General features: G+C 45.3%; 1 protein-coding gene across 3 annotated transcripts in view; it reads left to right on the top strand.

The window, feature by feature from the left end:
• Window positions 1–149: 149 nt before the first annotated feature.
• The window catches only part of PRKCSH (protein kinase C substrate 80K-H), a 64,843-nt gene continuing 43,889 nt past the window's right edge, over window positions 150–21,103 (top strand). The window contains exons 1-11 of one of the 3 annotated variants that reach the window (XM_061640365.1): window positions 150–288; window positions 3,370–3,485; window positions 6,071–6,187; window positions 7,571–7,666; window positions 7,794–7,851; window positions 9,744–9,861; window positions 10,160–10,289; window positions 11,154–11,238; window positions 11,745–11,823; window positions 12,757–12,843; window positions 19,069–19,227. In XM_061640365.1, coding sequence (XP_061496349.1) covers window positions 3,398–3,485; window positions 6,071–6,187; window positions 7,571–7,666; window positions 7,794–7,851; window positions 9,744–9,861; window positions 10,160–10,289; window positions 11,154–11,238; window positions 11,745–11,823; window positions 12,757–12,843; window positions 19,069–19,227 — 1,017 coding nt within the window. In that variant the 5' untranslated portion in view covers window positions 150–288; window positions 3,370–3,397. Of the gene's footprint in view, window positions 293–402; window positions 524–3,369; window positions 3,486–6,070; window positions 6,188–7,570; window positions 7,667–7,793; window positions 7,852–9,743; window positions 9,862–10,159; window positions 10,290–11,153; window positions 11,239–11,744; window positions 11,824–12,756; window positions 12,844–19,068; window positions 19,228–21,103 lie in introns of those variants that run through there. The other 2 variants (XM_061640347.1, XM_061640355.1) reach the window with 2 other exon arrangements.

Genomic DNA, 21,103 nt, shown 5'->3' with positions numbered 1-21,103 from the left:
TGGGACAGGAGGTTTTTTTTGTACTTTCAGGTGGGAAAGAAGCAAGGAGCGAGATTGGCGCCTTCAGTTCATTGTGGGTAGCGCTGGTGAGAACAGAAAATTTACTTCCGCCGCTCTCGTGATGGCTACATAAGGAAAGGGAAGTGCGCGCCACTCCCAAAACGGCGCCTGGGCGAAAAGACTGAATAAAGTCCCCTCACCACGCTTTCAAGCGGATGTTTCGTCATCTCCTTCCGCTTTCTTGACGGTGGACTTGGGACCTTCTTTCCACGAGGATTCCCGCGCCCGGTTGGTAAATGGGGGGTTGGCTGGACTCGTAAGGCCGGGGCGCGTTCGCGTTGGAAGCTGCTCTCCAGGGGGCGGTGGAGGAAGAGCGGCGGAAAGACGCGGTTGAGAAGCGGGGGTGGCCCTGCACCTGTATTCGCAGTTGGTGTGCGGGTGGCTGGTTTTGTGGTTGGCCGCCACGTACGAGAATTCCCCAGGCTGCATTGCAGGGTGGGACGGTGGCTGCATTGCACGTGAGGTGATCCTCATCGGCTATTTGTGACAGTCGCCAACCGAATTTCCTCCCACAATTAATTTTTGCTTATGCACCATCTTTCCATATGCTCAAGGCGGTTCATTAGCAAACTGACAAAAATTACAGTACCCACCCCCAAAGAAAAATCCCACTTAGGTTACAAAGAGAGTCAGTGTAGGTTAGAGTGTTGGACTAGGATTTGGGAGACCAGGGTTCGAATCCCCAGTCAGTCATGAAGCTCACTGGGCCAATCACGGCCTCACAACCTACCTTGCTTCACAGGGTTGTTGTGGGGATTTAATGAGGAGGGAGAGGACCATGTATGCCACCTTGAGCTCCTTGGAGAAAGGTGGTATATAAATGAAATAAATAATAAATCTGAATAGTTAAAACACAAATTCATAGTAAGACAACAAAAAAACAACAATCTATTAATTAGTTTATTGAAACAAACAGTTTATAATTACTAGATCATAACATTTCAGCTTGGGGAAAACAGGTCAAGAAATACCAATTAATACAGATTGACCTGAGACCGCACAGAGGATTTGGAGGGTGGATTGGCTTGATGTGGGGAACCCAATGCCAAAAAGTTTTTTAAAAATTCTTATTTTAGGTTAGGGTTAGGGTTAAATTTCAGAAGGCGGTAATTGCTTCTAGTAATCCAAGGGTAATTAATATTCTATATCTTCTAGGTATTTGTTGATCTCTGCTTCTCCTAGGAAATTATTTTAAATTCATCTAAAAACCTCTGCTGGGAGCATTTAGCATTTAGGTGGATGCAAAAGGTAGAAATCCAGAGGTAAATTATTGCAGCTGATCAACAAGAATTGCCAGAAATAAAAACCCTGTACAGAAGAATGTCTCAAAGGCTATCAAGAATTAGGAAAAGGTGGCCGTTCCTCTCTTATAACGTGCACCAATCAATATATTCCAATATATGAATATATTCACAGAGACTGCAAGAGCCAGGACTTGTGAAAAGGTGATCAGGAAAGTTTTATGCTAGTTGGGGTTTCTGTTTTCCATGCTAATGAAGGTTAATTTGAGTTTAGCATACAAATTGCTGAACTATTCTTTGTTTTCTTCAGGAAGGACAAAAGTTCTAATTTATACTTCTCAGAGATTGTGCTGGCCAAGAACTGGGAATTTCCCTTAGAGCGTTTCAGAATATAAAATTAGACAGCTGTTAATTAAGCAGATAGAAAGGAGGAAGAGGTACATTTTGACAAAGAAATGCCCATCATTAAAAATAACAGCTTTGCTGGCTGTTTCCAAAAATGGAGTTTTGCCCTTTTAAAATGGAAGTTGGTAATGTGCTGCTCAAATTCTTGACCACTATAGTATATGTTCATTACAGCTGGGCTTTAAAGGCAGAAAAAGCATGAGAGACTCATACTGCTTCTGCTTTATTCCTGCTGCACATAAGAATCTGCCTCTACCCCCAGTCCTTTGGCAGGCACAGAGAGCAGCAGGTGTGGGGGAAGATGCAGGTCTTCTCGTTTGTGCTATGGGTAGGCAAAAGAGCAGTGGCAGTCTCTCCCAAAGCACTGTGATAGACTCCTGCTGTTTCTTACTTCCGATCCCAGTACAAATGAGAGAAGATGCTGTCTCTTCCCCATAGTTTTACTTTCCTGAAGCCCAGGTACAGCAACTGATTGAACAATGATGTGAAGCAAAGCCCAGTCTCTGAGGACTAGAGCATGTAGCTGTCATTGGGATGCCATCTAGGGCCTTCCTACAGAGAGTCATTCCTATTCTAGCTGTAACTCATGGAACAACTTTGTAAGTAGCTCTGTATGTTATGGCCAGGACAGGGATTCCTTTTCAAAGAGAAGCCTTTATTAGCACACGCAAGGCAACTATAATGCTCTGAATTGTAGGAACAGAGGAAGATGTCTTATATTGAGTCAGACCATTGGTCCATCTAGCTCAGTGTTTCTTAACCCGGGGTGCACGCACCCCCGGGGGTGCGAGACACTTTTTCTAGGGGTGTGAGGCCCAACCAAAGATTTTGGAAAACTGTCATTTATCTTAGCTAAGTTAGGCTAAAACACACATTAAAATAAAAAAAATGAACTGTATTTTTTTCAGGGGGTGCAAGAGCATATTTTGGAAATCCAAGGGGTGCTGGCAGTGGAAAAGGTTAAGAACCACTGATTTAGCTCAGTATTGTCTAGCACTGACTGTCTGCAGCTCCCTAGACTTTCAGACAGAAGTCTCTGCCAACCTTACCTGGAGATGTTGGGAATTAAATCTGGGACCTTCTGCATGCAAAGCAGATGCTCTGCCACTGAGCTATGGCCCTTCCCCAGTTTTGTGGAAACCTGGGGTCAGAGAAATAGTAGGTGCATGTCCATTCCCCTCTAGCTTCTTATTTCCAGTTTTGGCAATCCCTGATGACCCAGATCTTGGATCAAGGCCCCTTTCCTAATGAAGATAGGAAAGCAGGCAGGCTGCACCAGAAAAAACGAATTGGAGTGATTTTTTAAAAACGGGGGGAGATTACAATTCTTAGTCAGGAGAGCAAAATGTTTATGCACCAGTCTTGAGTGGGGCTGAAAAGAATTCCAGACCACAGTTACTTAGAAGATCCCTTAAAATCAGTCTCCTAGGGTTTTTGAGTCCTGAGAAAAATAAACCCTGTGATTTCTTTTTGAAACTGGAATAATTTAAAAAGGCATCAAGCTTCGGTCAAATAAAATACCTGAATTCAAATTGTTTTTGAAATGTGAAGGGAATTGTGATTTTTTGTGGTGAAGCGCAGGATGGGGGCAGAATTAACATTTGCTCCTCCACCTGTTTCTGGTAGTATGGAAGAAAGTCTTCTGTTTTTCCCTTTCCCTCAGGAGCTGCTGCTACTCTTGCCTGTGGATCATGCTGTTGCTTTCTCTATTGCTGTCCTTGCTCTCTGGCCTGGCTTCTCCTGTGGAGGTGAAGCGTCCACGGGGTGTCTCCTTAACAAGTGAGTTCCTAGCAGATAGAATACCAAGCTAGGAGGCAGCTTGGAAATCCTCCTATATGGCTTCTTCTGTTCTGTTGTGGTGGAGAATATCTGCCTGTATTATACATTTGTGAATACAACCTTCGTTTGTTAGAAAGCCCTACAGTTATTCTGTATGATAACTGTTTACTTATTTTCCTGGCTGAAAAATGGAGGCGGTGAGGCAGGAAACTGTCATTACTTCCTGCTCCAAGCACTAGACTTCATTCAGTCCCAAAAATAAGAAATAAAGTGCCAGAGTCCTGACATTTGTAACTAAGCACGCATATACACTATTACACTTATTTCCTGTACATGATGGTTGTGTTTCTGATGACTTGCTCTTCCTTTCCGATACATATTTGGAGAATTGTTATTTTGGAAGCATTTCCTAATTCTCTGAGCAGTCTCATTTCTTGCCAGAGGCCCCAGCCACCTAACCTCCAGGTTTGTATTGCATTCTATATGGTCAGAGTTCACATTTCTATCCCCCTTCACTAAACTAAGAGCTAAACGGGTATCTGAAAAGTCACTGTATTACACATGTCCATGCGACAATGGACTGGATGAGGGCTAATAAACTGAGACTCAATCGAGACAAGACTGAGATGCTGCTAGTGGGTGGTTCTTCTGACCAGATGGTGGATGTCCAACCTGTTCTGGATGGGGTTGCACTCCCCCTGAAGGAGCAGGTTTGTAGCTTGGGGGTTCTCCTAGAACCATCTCTGTCACTTGAGGCTCAGGTAGCCTCGGTGGCACGGAGTGCCTTCTACCAACTTCGGTTGGTGGCCCAACTACGTCCCTATCTGGACAGGGATAACCTGGCTTCAGTTGTCCATGCTCTGGTAACCTCCAGATTAGATTACTGCAATACACTCTACGTCGGGCTGCCTTTGAAGATAGTTTGGAAACTGCAGCTTGTGCAAAATGCAGCGGCCAGATTGGTAACGGACCAGACGGTCCAAACATATAAAACCGATTCTGGCCCGCTTGCATTGGCTGCCTGTATGTTTCTGAGCTTGATTCAAGGTGCTGGTTTTAACCTATAAAGCCTTACATGGCTTAGGATCACAATACCTGATGGAACGCCTCTCCCGATACGAACCCACCCGTACACTACGTTCAAGATCAAAGGCCCTCCTCCGGGTGCCTACTCCAAGGGAAGCTGGGAGGGTGGCAACAAGGGAGAGGGCCTTCACAGTGGTGGCCCCCAAATTATGGAATGATCTGTTTGATGAGGTGCGCCTGGCGCCAACGCTGTTATGTTTTCAGCACCAGGTCAAGACTTTCCTCTTCTCCCAGGCATTTTAGCATGTGTTTTAAATTGTTTTTATATTGTTTTAAATTTTAAAATTGTGTTTTAAATTGTTTTTAAAATATGTTTTTAAATTGTGTATTTGTTTTAATGCTTTTGATTGCTGTAAACCGCCCAGAGAGCTTTGGCTATGGGGTGGTATACAAGTGCAATAAATAAATAAATAAAATATTAGTTCAGTCTATGAACTATTTTGCATGAAATACTGCGATCTTTTTTACATGAGACATGAAAGCACATTTGAGCCTCTCTTGATGAAGAAACAGCACATGTGGTAGTTTAGTTATTTGTTTAACAAAATTTATATACCGCTTGAGTGTTAGAAAACCTCTTAAATTTATCAATAAAAACAGTTAAAAATAAATAAATAATTAAAAACATTTTTTTAAAGATTGAAAGCAACAACAGACTAAAAATAGATTAAAACACATCAACTTCTAAATGTCTGGATAGGCTTACCTGAACAAAAATGTTTTAAGCAGGTACTGAAAGGAAAACAGCGAAGGTGACCGCCTGATGGCAGTAGGCCGGGAGTTCTAAAGTGTGGGTGCTGCCACGCTAAAAGAACGATTTCTTACAAGTGCAGAAAGTGTACTAGGTGGCATCTGTAACAACGTTGGTTCCGCAGATCAAAGTGGTAGAGTGTGCACATATGGGGTAAGGCAGTCCCGCAGGTAAACTGCTCCCAAGCTGTGAAGGGCTTTATATACCATTAGCAACACCTTGATCCTGGCCTGGTAATAAATTCGCAACCAGTGCAGGTCCCTGAGCAGAGGTGTCATATGCTGAGAGGGTCTCATTCCTGTCAGCAACCTTGCTGCACCGTTCTGCACTAACTGGTTTCCAGGACAAGCACAAGGGAAACCCCATATAGAGTGCATTGGATTACTCCAGTGTGGATGTCACCAGTGCTGCTGTGGTCATGCTCTCCCAGTCTAGGAAATGTAGCCGGCCAGATAGGCGACTCAGAAATAAAATGTATTATTATTATTCATGAATGATGTCAAGGAGTAATCGTTACCTGTGGTCTAATTAGCATTGTGTTCAAGGATTTTGCATTGTGTACGTGGTGTGGGATGCTACAAGGCTATGCCATGATATTGCTATTATGGGTTTTTTTGTCACCCAGAATGTGTGTGATATGGTTTGTGCCTTGAATGATGGCCATTGGACTCCAATACCTTTCTAGGTTGATGTATTTTCATTCATCTCTTTACGTTCTTGAAACCAAGTATCTTTTTGTCATTCTCAGACCATCACTTCTATGATGAATCAAGGCCATTTACTTGTCTGGATGGCTCAGCAACAATAGCCTTTGATAGAGTCAATGATGATTACTGTGACTGCACAGATGGCTCAGATGAGCCAGGTAAGTGAGGTGTGCTTCAGAGATGCCAACCTCAATGAACCTTGCTGCTTGTTGCTGTTGTAATCTGATATTTCCTAATACTGTGCTTCATGGGTTTACCCAGCTGCCCAGCATAAGCTCCTTCCTCTCAACAAGGAACACCTCTAGACCTGAGTCAGGTACAGGGTGGTCAGTATGGTAGCCCTCAAGTCAAAGTCCATTTCCCAACCTGGGTTCCTTAGAACCTATCTAATGAAAATTAAAAATAGAAAAAGCTTCCTCTTTTTGGATAAACCTGGCTTGCTCTGCAAGTGTCCTTACAAAGGAAACAACAAATACAGCTACCAGGCAGGGAGATGGGAAGAGGAGGCAAGGGATCTAGCCAATTCTTGCTTACAAAGGCATCCACAAGGTCTGAGCGGCTCCTGGGCAAACCACTGATCCGTTTGGGGTTCAGTGAAGTGCCCAGTGATAGGGGAAAAAATTTCCTGAAGGGCATAAGCTCTAACACAAAGAGTGATTACATTAATGACAATACTGAACAGAAATGTGCAGTTTCAAGAGGATCCATTTTACTGGATCTGACATATGTGACTCTACTCTCTTCTTCCCTCCCTGAAACTGGTTGCTGCCATTTTCCTTCCAGCGGTGTGCCAGATTATCCCCACTTTTCCCACTATCCTTCCGGTTGCTTTACGTTCAGCTGCTTGCATGCTGATCTGAGCTTTGAAAAGCATATATAGCACTGAAGGCGAAAGTGGGAAGGACCGTCATTCTTCCAACTCGTACTTTCAAGGGGTGGGGTAAGATAACTACTCTCACCACCCCATGTTAAGAGGGGCAGTAAGGGGAGGGATGCTGTGTGAGCACCAGGGGAAGTTCTCAAGAGCAACTTTGCGTTTTGTCACCACAGGCTTGGAGCAAAGCTAAAATAGACACACTGTTCTGGGCATATGCAGAGCTCCAGCTGAACCAATCTTCCTGGTAACAGACTCTAAAGCTGAATGTGTAGGTAGTTTCTCTTAAAGGTTTAGAAGTCATAAATGTTGTAGATGGGACTTATTTGCTAGGTCTGGATCTCAGACTTCTTCCACAGTTCTTCATCCTTGTCCCCTTGCTTTAAAGAACCCATTTAGTGTTTCCAAACTCCATCCGCTTCAGGCCATTCTGCAAAAACAAAGATAACTAGCTGCACCATGTGGGCCAGTTCAGCATTGCCACTTTGCCTTGTTTAGTCCAAGGGAGGGAAAGTTGGTTCTTGTAGATAGCTGTTAGTATCCTATACATGAAAGAGAAGGGCCTCATCCTAACTTGGAGGAGGATCTGTCCCTCTCCTCCCCCCCCACATCTTAAATGTGTTAAATGCACCCATAAAATCTCATTTCCTCCCCCCTTTCCTCCCAGGGACTGCTGCTTGCCCCAGTGGCCGCTTCCACTGCTCCAATGCTGGCTACCGGCCTCAGTACCTTCCCTCCTCCCGTGTCAACGATGGGATTTGTGGTAAGTTTTGCCAGCGATGGGATTTGTGGTAAGTTTTGCCAGCGTGTGCCAGCAGAAGGCCTCCAGCTGTGGGAGCCAAGCCCAAGTGATTGGATGTTAATGGCTCTCCTTGTTGTCTACCTTTCAGACTGCTGTGATGCAACAGATGAGTACAACAGCGGCATTGTGTGTGAAAACACCTGCAAGTAAGCCGTGGCCTTTAACCTTTCCGGAAATTTTTCTTCTCCTTGGAATGCTGGTTCAAAGGCAGCCCCAGAGGCTAGGTTTGGGCTAGTTTGGTAAAGGACAGAGTATGAGTATACACTTGGTTCCAGGCACCAGGCAATAAAGTTATTTTGTACAGCATCTAAGCTTCCCCATCTCAAAGAAAGAAATCCACTCAATAGTTTTACTGTTTAACCACAGGACACTACAGTAATAAAACTCGGTGTTAAAATCAGAACACTGACTCAGTCTTAACCAATCTGAGACTTTTAAAAAGACAAATTATTTTGATAGCTCACTGCGTTGTCTTGCATAACAGCACATCTCAACTTTTCAGTGGCTGCAGTGAGTTGTGTGATGCTGTAGGTCAGCGGCAGGGAACATCTGTTCTGTGGACTAATCTTGGCCTGCCATCTGGTCAAATTTGGCTTGTGAAGCCATTTTCCCCAATCCACACTCACCTGCCTATCAGCTGTTGTCACTGATGGGGTCAGCTGATCAGCAGGAGCAGTTAAGTCCTGCATTCCCAATAGGAAACAGGGTCCTGCAGCAGGATTTAATCCCTGCACATCAGTAGACGACTAGGAGTAAAATCCTGCTCAGTTCTCAAAGGCTCCAATGGAGCAGGAGCTGCCTGAAAGCCTTTTGCAAAAGCTTCCTGAAAAGCCCCTTCTCTCATTTGGGGGGGTGAAACATCTTCACGCAGCTGCCATTCTCTTTCCCCCACCCCTCTCCTGATCGCTTGTTTAATCAGAATTTAAATCCTATTTAAACACGCAATGTGGAGACGTTCCTTCGTCTCTCCATCCTAATGTCCTGCTAAAAGGCACATTTTTCCCATCGTTTTAGCAGGCAATTCCATGCACTCTTGCATGGGATTTTCTGCTAAAACAACAAGGAAAAAAGCCATCTGTTTAGCAGCCCCTTGCAAGATGTTTGTTTGATAGGTGGGTGGCCCTGCCCATCTGTCAAATTTGGCTTGTTAGGCTGATTCTGTTAAGAATCTGGCCTGTGGAGCCAAAAAGGTTCCCCACCCCTGCTGTAGGTCATAGGTTATTTCTTTAAATATATCTCTATTCTTCCTTTTTACAGTATTTTGGACCGCTAGATAACTCACAATATACTGAATCAGCATAAAAATATGCAGCCATAAAATAATAATGCCAATTAAAACCCATCTCCGAAAATACATGCACAAAACATCAGAAATGTAATCCCCTTATGTAACACAAGTTTTCACCTTTAAAGATCAAGAGAGAGGTAGTAATTCTTCATTACACGGAGCTCTGATAATTTGTACTATGACTTATACTGGTTTGACATAATATGGTCCTTTGTTCAGTATTGTTTTGTTCCTTTGATCTTGATGTTATAAATATGATGAAAGAGAAAAAAAGGAAGTAGAAGGTTTGCAGGGGTAAAGAATATAATATATTTTGATGTATTTTCCACTGGTTATTTTATGCTATTTTTCTAGTGTTCTTAACATTTTACTTCAAGCTGTTCTGAAAATGTGTTTTGAACGGTAATAACTTTATAATTAATCCACAAAATAAATAGGTAGAGAAGTAGTATTTGTCAATTAACCCATAGCTCTTTCTGTTACCAACCGTTCTGCAGCTTTTCTAAATTCAGAATGCGTGGACTTGCGTTGTGTTCTTAATTTGAGAGATGCTGCCCAAGCTAGTCCATAGATTGTAGCAGTGTTGCCTGTGTTGCAGCCTGTGACTGTGCCATAGACTCTGTGCTTGAAACAAGCTTGTTCATATCCACTCCTTCCAGAATGGGGCTTCTTTTGGTGCATCAGTAGATACTGTGATTGGAAGATACCTTTGGGCTCAACTCCGGCTGTCTCTTTCCTTGCCCTTTGCAGAGAAATGGGCCGAAAGGAGCGGGAGGCATTAAAGCAGATGGCTGAAGTGGCTAAAGAAGGCTTCGAAATCAAGAAGGCCCTGATAGAGGAAGCAAGTAAGAGAAAGGAAGAAAAACAGGTGAGGAGGCTGGTGTAGGAAGTGCAAGCAGCGTGTTGATGATTCAGAGAAACAGTGCCCATTGCCAACAGGGCTGTGAGCCTGGGCAGTGTTCCTCTCGCAGGCACCCTTTTGAGCCAGTTGGGAAAGCCAAGATATGGCTCTTTTCAGGTGGGTGTGAGGCTGGGAATTGAGACCCCTACAAGAGGAGTGAGATCCAAGAGTGGGGGAGCCAAGGTACAGGGCTCCTGTGCATGCCTTGGACTGTTGAGGGGGCCTCTTTCTCACTTTCCCTTCCCCCCCCCCACATCCCTTTTAGAAAAAGCTAACTGAGCTACAAGAGGGCAAGAAGGTTGTGGAGGAGCAAGTGGAGACTCTGAGGTCAGTAAAGGAAGCTGCTGAGAAGCCTGAAAAAGAAGCCAAGGATATCCATCAGAAAGCCTGGGAGAGTGAGTTCACTTGTACTATGTCAGGGGATTTCATGGTGTTGAGAGCTGCTGTGGCAGCTTGTGGCCTTTGTTCTAAAGCAAAACCTGTGGTCCTCAAGGTGCTGTTGAATTACACCTTCCTGTATCTCTTGTATTGTTGGCTATGCTGGCTAGAACTGATGCGAGTTGAAGTTCAGCAAATGTCCAGATGGCCATTGGTTCCCCATAGGTTTGTTCTAAAAGGAAGGCAGACAAATTCATAAAAGATGGATCTTCAGTGGCTATTCAGAATGTCTCTGAATATCAGTTGCTTTTGGCAGAGGGGGAAATGGTGGCAGTGTGCTGTTACCTTCCTGTCCTCAAATGACTTCCTGAAAGTGTCTGCCTGGCCACGGATAGAAGCAGGATTCTAGAGTAAATGGACCCACCCCAGTCTGCACCAGCAGAGTTGTTCATGTTCTTATTTCTGAGCATGGCTTCAGGAAGAGGGAGTTGCACAGTTCTTGGGCAGTCATTAAGCACTCAAAATGCTTTTAAATTTGTATTTTAATTGTTGTAAGTCGCTATGAGCTGAGCATTAATATAAAATGAGAAATAAACAATAAATGTTGGTCATGGCTCTCTATTCCCTTCTTTTGAGCTTGGTGCATGGATGGTAGATGTGCTTTCAGTAAATCTTTTGGTTGTAGTTATCAGGAGAATCAATCTCTTAATGCATGTGTGGACTCTCCTTATTGTCTCTTTAAGATTTTAGTGCAGAATTTGGGGTTCACACAAATCCTAAAAGTTCTACTGTTCTCATAGCTGTAGGGACCAACTGACATTGTACCTGGGAAGTTATTCAAGATTTTAAATAAAGGAATAGTTATTATCTGTCTGCAACAGATCAGAAAGCAGCAGAAAGAGCAGCAAGGGATGAAGCCAAAGCAGAAGAAGCCTTTCACGAGCTGGACGATGATGCAGATGGAATGTGAGTCCAAGATTATTTCCCCTTTCAGTAGTTTGTTGACTGACTTATCCATTGCCTATTGTCAAGGCATGTGGTGGGAGAGATGTTGATCCAGCTACTTCTTTTTTAGCCCTGGTGTCTCATTCTAGTGCTTAACTCTTGTGCTTGTTTGGCATGGAAGAGCATTTATTGCTGCCATCTCAAGGGCTATATTGGCTCAGGATGCATTCACTGCCTGTGGGAGAGGGCGCCGAGCACTTTCTTGGAGGTGGCAGTGTCTGAGATATTGGATTGATCTAACCCAGTCCCTTTGCTTTGAGATAAGATATCCAGTACCTAAAAGCATCTGCAAGAAATGCTTTAAGTCTTCAAGCACTAATGAGGGCTAAAAACATGCTCTTCTGCTTAAAGAAAGCTAGGATCTGGGTCATAGGTACTGTTAATAAGTATTTCCAGGTGTATGTATACAGAGTTGCAGAATACATGGCTAGTGCTCTGGTAGCATGTCTGTTCTCCTGTGTCCTTAGGGTGTCCATTACTGAGCTTCAGACACACCCTGAGCTGGATACGGATGGTGATGGAATGCTGTCAGAAACAGAAGCCCAGGTATTGTTGGGAATATATACCTGTAGAAGGGGCCTTTTCTAATGCAAGCAGTAAGGCTACCCATAGTCATCCCTGATTCTTTCTGGGAAGCCTTCCACATTCATGTGCTTTGGGATTCTCCCTTTCCCCCGCTAGGTCAAGCTGGGCACAATTTGACACTTGGAGGGGAGCTGGGGTCTTCCCTTTTAAAGAAAGTGTCTTATGTAGAAATCGACTTTTGTAATGAAGCATTTTATCCTATTCCTTGACCCAAGAAGCAACGCATCCAATCTGATCTTATCAAGCTTCGTGCATTGTCCAAGTGCCTTAATGCTTGAGTTGGAGATTTGCCATAATTTAGCTGCTGAGAGCAGTGTGTTTTTCATATCTTTATCAGAAGTTATGACAGTGTCAGGATGCCTAGGACCTGGGTACAGAATTAGTAATTTGGTTGGTTGGTTGTTCAAGTTGCTTCTCCCCCTTTGGGAAGCAATTTAAAGTTCCTCTTTTGCTTAATCTTACTGACCCTGCTTCTTAGCTTATGCCTATCAGAAGAGCAGAACAAAATGGATTCCCAGTCCTGTCATGCTAACTATAATATATGTCTTATGTTTACCACACTGCCAAGATACAGAGAGATCACAGCACGCCTTTAGGTCCACTCTGCTTAGTGGCTTCCTGAAAGTATCTGGCTATGGCTAAAAACAGGATTTGGGGCTAGATGGACACTTGATCTTATTCAGCAGGACTCTTGCTTATCGCAAGTGATGTTGCACAGTATGGCTAGCTTGAGAGGAGGGCTACCCTGTGCTGTTCCAAAATCTGTTCCCATAGTGGGGAGCAGGAGGACGTCTGTTTGACTGAAAGTACATTTGTACTTAACTGGACCAGTGGTTTCACCCTGGGACATATGCAGCTGCTGTGTGTCTGAGTACAGTTCTCTTGTTCTTTCAGACCTTACTGGGTAATGCCTTGCAGGCAGATGTGGCCAGTTTTCAGGACACTGTGTGGGCAGCAATCAAGGAGAAGTACAAAGCAGAGGTCAGTATGCCAAACTTGTCTTCCCCTGCTTATTGTGCCAAGCAGTTCAAGTGATCCCTTCTAGGGAACTGACATGTTGACATTTATTCTTTTAAAGAACTCGAAAGTTCCTTCCCCCAATTTGTCAAATAATTGTGTGTCTATATTGGCTTTGAGAAGAGCCCAAATTAGATGAAGAGATTCTGTTTTTCTCTGCTTGAGATGAAGGAGGTATCCATTCACTAATGGGTTAATCCCTACTTCTGTCTGGGTGGACAGGAAACCATGACCAAGATCTGAGAGAGATCCCATTTCTGCTGAGTCTTCCCCATTCGCTCCTTGCCTTGCCCAGTACAGAGCTCCCTCTATATCTTCCTAGCCTTCTTGACTCTACTTTTGGCATTTTGTTACCTTTATTCATCAGGCACTATAGGCTCAACACTGTCACTTCAGCAGAAGCAGCCTTTGGTAGGAGAGTACTACAACATCTATTCCCTGACCCCTAGGCTTGACTGCTGGTATTATGGTACCCACTCTGCATGTAGTAAGGGAGCGGGGCATACCCCATTAATCAATGGATGTGTCCATTCTAGGCAGAGAGAGGAAATCTGGGGAGTTAATGTGAAAATACTTTCATGCCACACCCTACAAGGTCAATGATCTCTCCTACAGACGTATAGTCACAGGCCACGCTTCGTGTCTCTTCTTCCATATTGTTTTCCTGGGCTGCCTCCAAAGGTGGGTCTAAAGGACAAGTGGCCCTGTCTCTGCCTTCCAGGAAGCATTCTTCTCTTCTGTACTAGCATCTGCTGCTCTTCAGGCAGTTAGATCTCTGCCATGGACAGGAGCCACGGAGGAGTCAACGCACAGGAGTGGGATAGGCCTCGGATCTTGACTACAGGGTTCCTTCTCCCTCCTGGACAGAAGTAGGGATTTCTTCATTAGGAAACGGATGCCTCATTCACCCCAAGCAAGAATAATAACAATAATAAATTTTATTTCTGTGTTGCCTATCTCTCCGAGTTAACGGACACTCTAGGCGACGTACAACAATATAAAAACATAGTATACATATCAAACAGCAATCAAAAACAGACTAAAACCAACCAATTTAACATCATAAAGCTAACCCACCCCAGAGCTCCCATAGGCCTGCCTGAATAGCCAGGTCGTTAAGGCTTGGCGGAAACCTATCAGGGAGGGGGCATGCCGAAGGTCAAAAGGAAGGGAATTCCAGAGGGTGGGGGCCACAACCGAGAAGGCCCTCTCTCTGGTCCGCACCAGCCTAGCTGTTTTCACTGGTGGGACCGAGAGAAGGTCTTGCGAGGCTGATCTTGTCAGGTGGCATATTTGGTGATTCTGGAGGCGCTCCTTCAGATAAACTGGGCCGAAACCGTATAGGGTTTTGAAGGTCAACACCAACACCTTGAATCGGGCCCGGTAGACATCTGGTAGCCAGTGAAGATCTATTAACACTGGAGTGATGTGATCACGGCGACAGCTATGCTTTATCAAGCACGCCGCCGCATTCTGTACCAGCTGTAATTTCCGGACCGTTTTCAAGGGTAACCCCACGTAGAGCGCATTACAGTAGTCTACGCGAGAGGAGACCAGGGCATGTATCACTCGTGGGAGTAGATGAACAGGAAGGTAGGGTTGCAGCCTTCGTATCAGATGTAATTGATACCAAGCCGCCCGGCTCACTGCCGAAATCTGAGCCTCCATGGACAGTTGGGAGTCAAGGATGACCCCAAGGCTGCGGACTTGGTCTTTTAGGGGCAATCTCACCCCATTCAGCATCAAGTCTGTAATTCCCAACCTTCTTTTATCTCTCACAAGCAACACCTCGGTCTTGTCAGGGTTTAGCTTCAGCCTATTCTCACCCATCCATTCACTTATGGTCACCAGGCACTTGGACATGGTATTCACAGCCAACTCTGGTGAGGACTTAAAGGAGAGGTAGAGCTGAGTGTCATCCGCATATTGGTGACACTGCAGCACAAAACTCCTGATGATGGCCCCCAGCAGTTTCACATAGATGTTGAATAGCATGGGGGAGAGGATAGAACCCTGTGGCACTCCACAATTGAGAGGCCAAGGGTCTGAAACCTCATCCCCCAATGCCACCCATTGATGCCTAGAGAGATAGGAGCGGAACCACCGTAAAACAGTGCTCTCCATTCCTAATCCCTCTAGGCGATTTAAAAGGATACCGTGGTCAACGGTATCGAAAGCCGCTGAGAGGTCAAGGAAGGTATATTCTCCCCTATCCAACGCCCTCCTCATATCATCCACCAGGGCGACCAAGGCTGTTTCAGTTCCATGACCAGTCCTGAAGCCCGATTGGAATGGATCTAAAAAATCCGTTTCATCCAAGTGTGTCTGTAACTGTTTGGCCACCACTCGCTCAATCACCTTGCCCAAGAATGGTAAATTGGAAACTGGGCGAAAGTTATTCAGCTCTTGGGGATCCAAGGAGGGTTTTTTTAAGATGGGTTTTATCACCGCCTCCTTGAGGGCTGATGGCATTGCACCCTCTTTCAAGGAAGCATTTACCACTGCCTTGATCCCTTCGCTCAGTTTCTTTTTGCAACTCATAATGAGCCATGAAGGGCAAGGATCAAACAGACAGGTGGTTGGCTTCACAGTAGAGAGCACCTTGTCCACTTCCTCAGAGGGAAGAGGCTGAAACTGATCCCATCGGACCGGAATACAACTGGCCGACTCTGGACCACTTCCTGTATCCACGGCGAGCGGAATCATGCTCTTCAGGCGCTCGATTTTATTGGCAAAATGTTTAGCTAAAATATCACAGGAGGTTTTGGAATGCTCCAAGGGTTCCTGAGCAACCGGACCAACCAGGCTTCGGACCACTTGGAACAACCTCCTGGGACAGCACTCTGCTGACACAATAGAGGCAGCAAAGAATTCCCTCTTTGCTGCCTTTGTTGCCACCTGGTAGGCAGCTATTGCTGCTCTAACCAGTGTCCGATCGTCTTCAGTGCGAGATTTCCGCCACCGGCGCTCAAGTTGTCTCACCTCCTGTCTCAGACCCCTGCAACCGTGGTGTATACCAGGGTGCTGTCTGAGCTCTATTCAGGGGGAGAGGACGTTTCACTATAAATGCCTACGCTTCCTGCCTTGTAGGTACACATGCCCAGTGTCAGGGCTGGCTCCAAAGGGTGGCTAGGGCCCCGTGGGCCACTAAAGGGCCCCTCATTAAGGTGGGGGAGTAGTGCTCCCCTTCACAGATCGCAGGGAGAGAGCTGCCCGCTGGCCTGCTCCCTCGCTGGCCTTCCCCCGCCCACTCGCCCTCCCCCCTGCCCGCTCCCTTGCCCACCCCCCATCTGCTCGTCATCCCCCCGCCCACTCTCTTGCTCGCCCTCCCCTCACCTGCTGTCCCACCCGCCCTCTCACTTGCCCGCCCAACCACCCGCTCCTCCCCCCGCCAGGTAGGTAGGTGGGGCATGCGTGGATGTGGGTGCCAGGTCCCAGGGCAGGCTGGTGCGTAAGGGCCCTGGCATGCCCCTGGGGGCCAGACCTGCCCAGCGTCTACAGCTTTGGGAGATTTGTAGAAACTGATGGTAATCCTTTTGCCACTTTCTCCTGCTGCATTTATTTCTGTATTATCGGCCTTTGATTCCAATTCCTCCTTTGGGAAGAAGGAAGGAAGGAATATACATTTAATAGATAACTTGGCCTAGAATGGCTTTGGCAAGGCTTGTATGCTTGGGCATCCATGAAGCTGTCGTGTCTAGAGTTGCAGTGTTCTACAGCATGGTAGGAAGTCTTTCCTTCCGTGAGCCTAGCCCTGTTCTTGTGTTGCTATGTTCTCTAGAGGTGTCCCAGGGCAGGGGCCAGTCCTGACTATAACCTGCTCACTATTTTCTAGAAGTGCTGGCAGGAATACCCTCCTAAGGGGCTAGTAACAGCAGCTAAAAGATGTTGGCAGTATCTGGACATGTACTTTCTTCAATTATAATTTATATTTGATTTATATCCCGCACTTCCTCCCAGCAGGAGCCCAAAGGCACATGTTACCAAATTCTTCCAAGCTACACAGGAAGTGGATTGGACTGTGCAAGACCACCTCAAATTGTGTTTGCATTTTGACATATTTGTAGGGCAGTACAATATCTCAGAGAGGAGATCAGGTCTCCTGCTCCCCTGATGCATTCACTATAGCTGCCCAATTTCCCTGCTTTTAAAAGTTTGATAGAAATATCTGATGGCTCTAGGTACGTTCTTAAACCACAAGGTTTTTGCCTATTAGTGAATTTAATTTAGTTTAGAGAGGCAGGTAAGTAGAAACTAATTTTTGGATAAATGCAATATATTCTTCACCTTTTAGAATAGAAGATTTGGACAAAATGTAATTATTGAGAGTATTGTACGAATTATCCTCAGTATAGGGGATCTGCTTTGTTATGACTGTGTTCCTTTTTTCCCCCTGGGAACTTGTCTGCTTTTATTCATAGGCATATGGAAAATACTTGTTTTTAAATTTTAAACAAGAGGGACTCTTGGGGAACATTCTGCTGTATTTTTGTACCCTCTGGCCAGCAGGATATGGCACTGAACCAGTTGCACTAGTAATAGATTCAGTTTCATGCCTGTATTCTTAATTTTGTATTGTAGCTTGAGTTGGATTGTTCTGTAGTTGATGAGATGGTTGTGCAATAAGGCCATGGTCTGAAGGCACACAGGTCAGCCTTGCTAAATATGTCCGTGCCTAGATGGGAGGTTGCTTGGGAATCCCTCTTATGTCACCTCATGCTCCATGGAAGAAAAGCAGGGTATGAATATAATAAAAATAAGTAAGAGTCTCTATTTTTATGGCCTGGAGGTTCAGTATAGCTTCTGTTTTTAGATTTTCTTCTTTAATGTTTTTTCCATTAAAAGGATGCTCAAAATGGCTTGCAATAAAAACCCAGCCTAACCCTACAGTTAGGTCTTTGTATGAAGATTCTTCAGTTCCTTAATTTGTCTTATTGAGGTGTCACCTAAGTATCCTGGTGAGGGGACACTTCTTACACCTGGGAAGTTCTACATTATGCATACGGCGTGTAGGAAGCATAAGACAATGGCTTAGAAAAAGTTCCATTGACCCTGGCTGGAGAAGGACGTGCTTCTCAGTAAATATGCATTGGCTTGCAGAATAAATTGTGCTTTAGACTGGCTTTTGTAAGACAAAACATGAGAACCCCGCCTGAATGGAATAGGTTAGCCCGCTGGCTTCCCTGAGTCCTCATCCTTGTTCCAGTGAGGTTTCTTGTAAGCTACCCTGAGAACCTTTAGGAGAAAGGGACATAGCTTAGTGGTAGAGCTTTGCATGGGAAAGACCCCTCCCATGTTCAGTCCTTGGCATCTCTAGTTGTGGCTGGGAAAGACCCCTATCTTAAACCCTGTCCCTTCCCGTCAGTTTAAATGGATAGTACTGAGCTAGATGGACCAGCAATCATGACTTGGTATAAGGCAGCTTCCTTTGTGTGAGAGTTAACTTGGTTATAAGACAGTATATAAATACCTAAAATCTGATTTTATTTATTTTATTTTCACAGTAGTCCTATGAGAGATAGTGAATGAGGCCACTCTGAATTTTGTGGCTATGCAGAGACCTAATCCAAGGTCTTTCTATAATCCAACACTCTAGCCCTATCCAGAACTTGACTTTTTGGGTTTTTTAGCAATTATTCTGTAATCTTCCAGGATATCAACCATTGGCTTATGTCATTATCGCCCTTCATCAGTTTCTTCATTGTTAACATCACTTTTGGACAAGATATGTTTTGAAATATGTTCTGTGGTGGTTTCATAGTACAAATTATGCAATGGTGATATATTAAGATGGTTTGAATTCACTAGTAAATCAGAAAGGCAGGATATAAATATTAAGTATAAATAGGCTGATGCTTTTGGCAGAACTGTTTGGAATGTAGAATTACAGCATCTTGGCAGGCGTTAATCATGGTCCATTTCCTGTTGCTGGAGAAGTATGCCTTTTTTGAAGGATCCATGGAAAGGAAGCTACTACTTTTGATCCTTAGGTTCCAGAGTGACAACTCTGGTATTAATTCTCCCTTGCACCTCAAAACTTTCAAAACAAATGTTGAATTTGCTAACTAAGGCTGCAGTCAATACACGCTTACCTGGGAGTAAGTCCCATTTAACCCAGTGGGGCTTGCTTCAGAATAGACATGCATTGAATTGCAGCCTAAAAGCTAAACTCAAGTTTTCCCTCTCCAGGGCTTGGTTGAAGTACAACATCCGTCAAAAACCCCAGTAGAAGAAGAGACAGATACTCAGCCTGATGCTCATGTGGACCAGTTACCTCCTGATAAGGACTATGATGAAGAGGATGATGAAGAGAGAGAAACTGAGGAGGATGGCTCTGATGAAATGAAGGTATTAAACTGAGTTGCAAAAGTCTACAACTGATATTCTTGGGATTAAGTCTAAGATCCCAAGTTCCATACAGAATCCTGCATGTGTAAAATTCTGGAAGATGCACAACCCTGTTTTATATCCAAATGAAGGAAAGGCCCATGTATGTCCTCTCCTCATAGGAATGGAATAGCCAACCCTGCTCCTTTGGAATGAGACAGATCACACTTTTTTTTTTTTTTGAAGGATTGAGTTCTCTTTCTAAAATTCTTGGTTTTCCTCTTCATAAACAGCTGCAGCACTAGGGGACTGGAAAAGACCTGCCCTGGGAGTGAGTACTTGAGCATCTGGGTGCTTGCTTGCTTGCTCCCCTGGGTTGCTGTCTCTTGAGACAGCTGAGGTCCTTGATAAGTGCTGTAAGGACTGGGACCTCCTGCCTGACCCTGAATCCAGAGAGGCTGCAGTCAACCTTGCAACCTCTTGCATCAGCATCTGGAGAATGATAGTGGGGAGGATGTAAGGCACATGTGTAGTTCCTGCGCAGGGTGAGAGCCTGTGCAGTGAACTGAATGGTAGGAGGAAGTTGCCGCATGCCTTCAGAGTGAGAGTCTGCAACTGGCAGAAAGCTGGTCCTCCCTTGGTGTGAGACAGGGGGAGGGGAAGCAAATGTGCCCTGTGTGAAAGATATTGAGTGGATCTGGCTGTTCCCAGTTCTCTCAGAGGCATACTGGGATAATTGGCTCTGGTAGGTTTTGCTGGTGGGTTCTTGTGTCCATATCATGTGTTTAGAATGAGTCTTGCTAAGGAGGGACATGGGTGATGCCACCCCAATTTCTGTATCGTGTAGAGGGAGGTATAGCCATGGGAGATGACAAGCTAATATAGAAGATGAGGGCAAGGCTATCTTTGCCTTGTTTCTCGCTCCCACTCCTCCCATGGACGGGTTCCTGGTTGCTCATCTGCTGTGTCCACTGGCCTGTGTGTGCTGTTGTTTAACGCCAGATTGGTACACAATAAGACCACACTCGTCCATGATTTGATCATGAATAATGGTGCCAGTTTGGTGTGTATTACTGAAATCTGGGTGGGTGAGCTGGGAAGAGTTGATCTGACTCAGCTTTGCCCACCTGGATGCTTGGTGCAAGTCCAGCACAGGCTGCAGGGATGGCAGGGAGAGGTTGATGGAGTCTACAGAACTTCCATCTTTGTCACCAGGAAACCACTCTATCTTGGAGCTGGCTGTGAGCCCCCCCCCCCAGGTGTTGGGCCAAGAAGACAGTAAACTAGGGTTGCTGCTGGTGTACCATCCATCCTGCTGCCCAGCAGTTTCTGTATCCAAGCTGGCGGAGGCCATCTCTTCTGTGGTATTGGAGGAGCCCAGAACTTTAGTTCTAGGAGATTTCAGTGTCCACGCTGAGGCTGCCTCTGGTGTTCTGGCTCGGGACTTCATGGCCTCCATGACGACCATGAGGCTGTCTCAAGTTGTCACTGGTTCGACACATGGGGCAGGGCACACCCTCGACTTGGTTTTTGCTCCAGATGGAGGAAGGGGGTGGTCTGGAGATAGTGAGAGTGGATGTCACCCAGTTGTCATGGTCAGACCACTTCCTGGTGAAGTTTAGATTTAATGGCTGCTATCCTCACCTGCAGCAGTATAGAGACTAATAATAGAATCCACTGGATTCCTGAATGCCCTGGGGGAGTTCCCAGTATATAGAGCAGGTGACCCTGTTGAAGTCCTTGTCATGCTGTGGAATGACGAGACATGTGTGGCTGTTAACGTGGCTGTCCCTGAGCGTCCTCCCTAGCATTGTGAAGCCTAGTTTGAACCTTACGCAGAGTGGTAAGCGGCGGTAACGCAGCCGAAGCTCTGCTCACTGCCGGAGTTCGATTCCAA

This window comes from Rhineura floridana, chromosome 1 (genome assembly GCF_030035675.1).
Source record: "Rhineura floridana isolate rRhiFlo1 chromosome 1, rRhiFlo1.hap2, whole genome shotgun sequence".
In the NCBI taxonomy this organism is placed as follows: Eukaryota; Metazoa; Chordata; class Lepidosauria; order Squamata; family Rhineuridae; genus Rhineura; species Rhineura floridana.
This window is presented reverse-complemented; position numbering and strand designations above follow the sequence as displayed.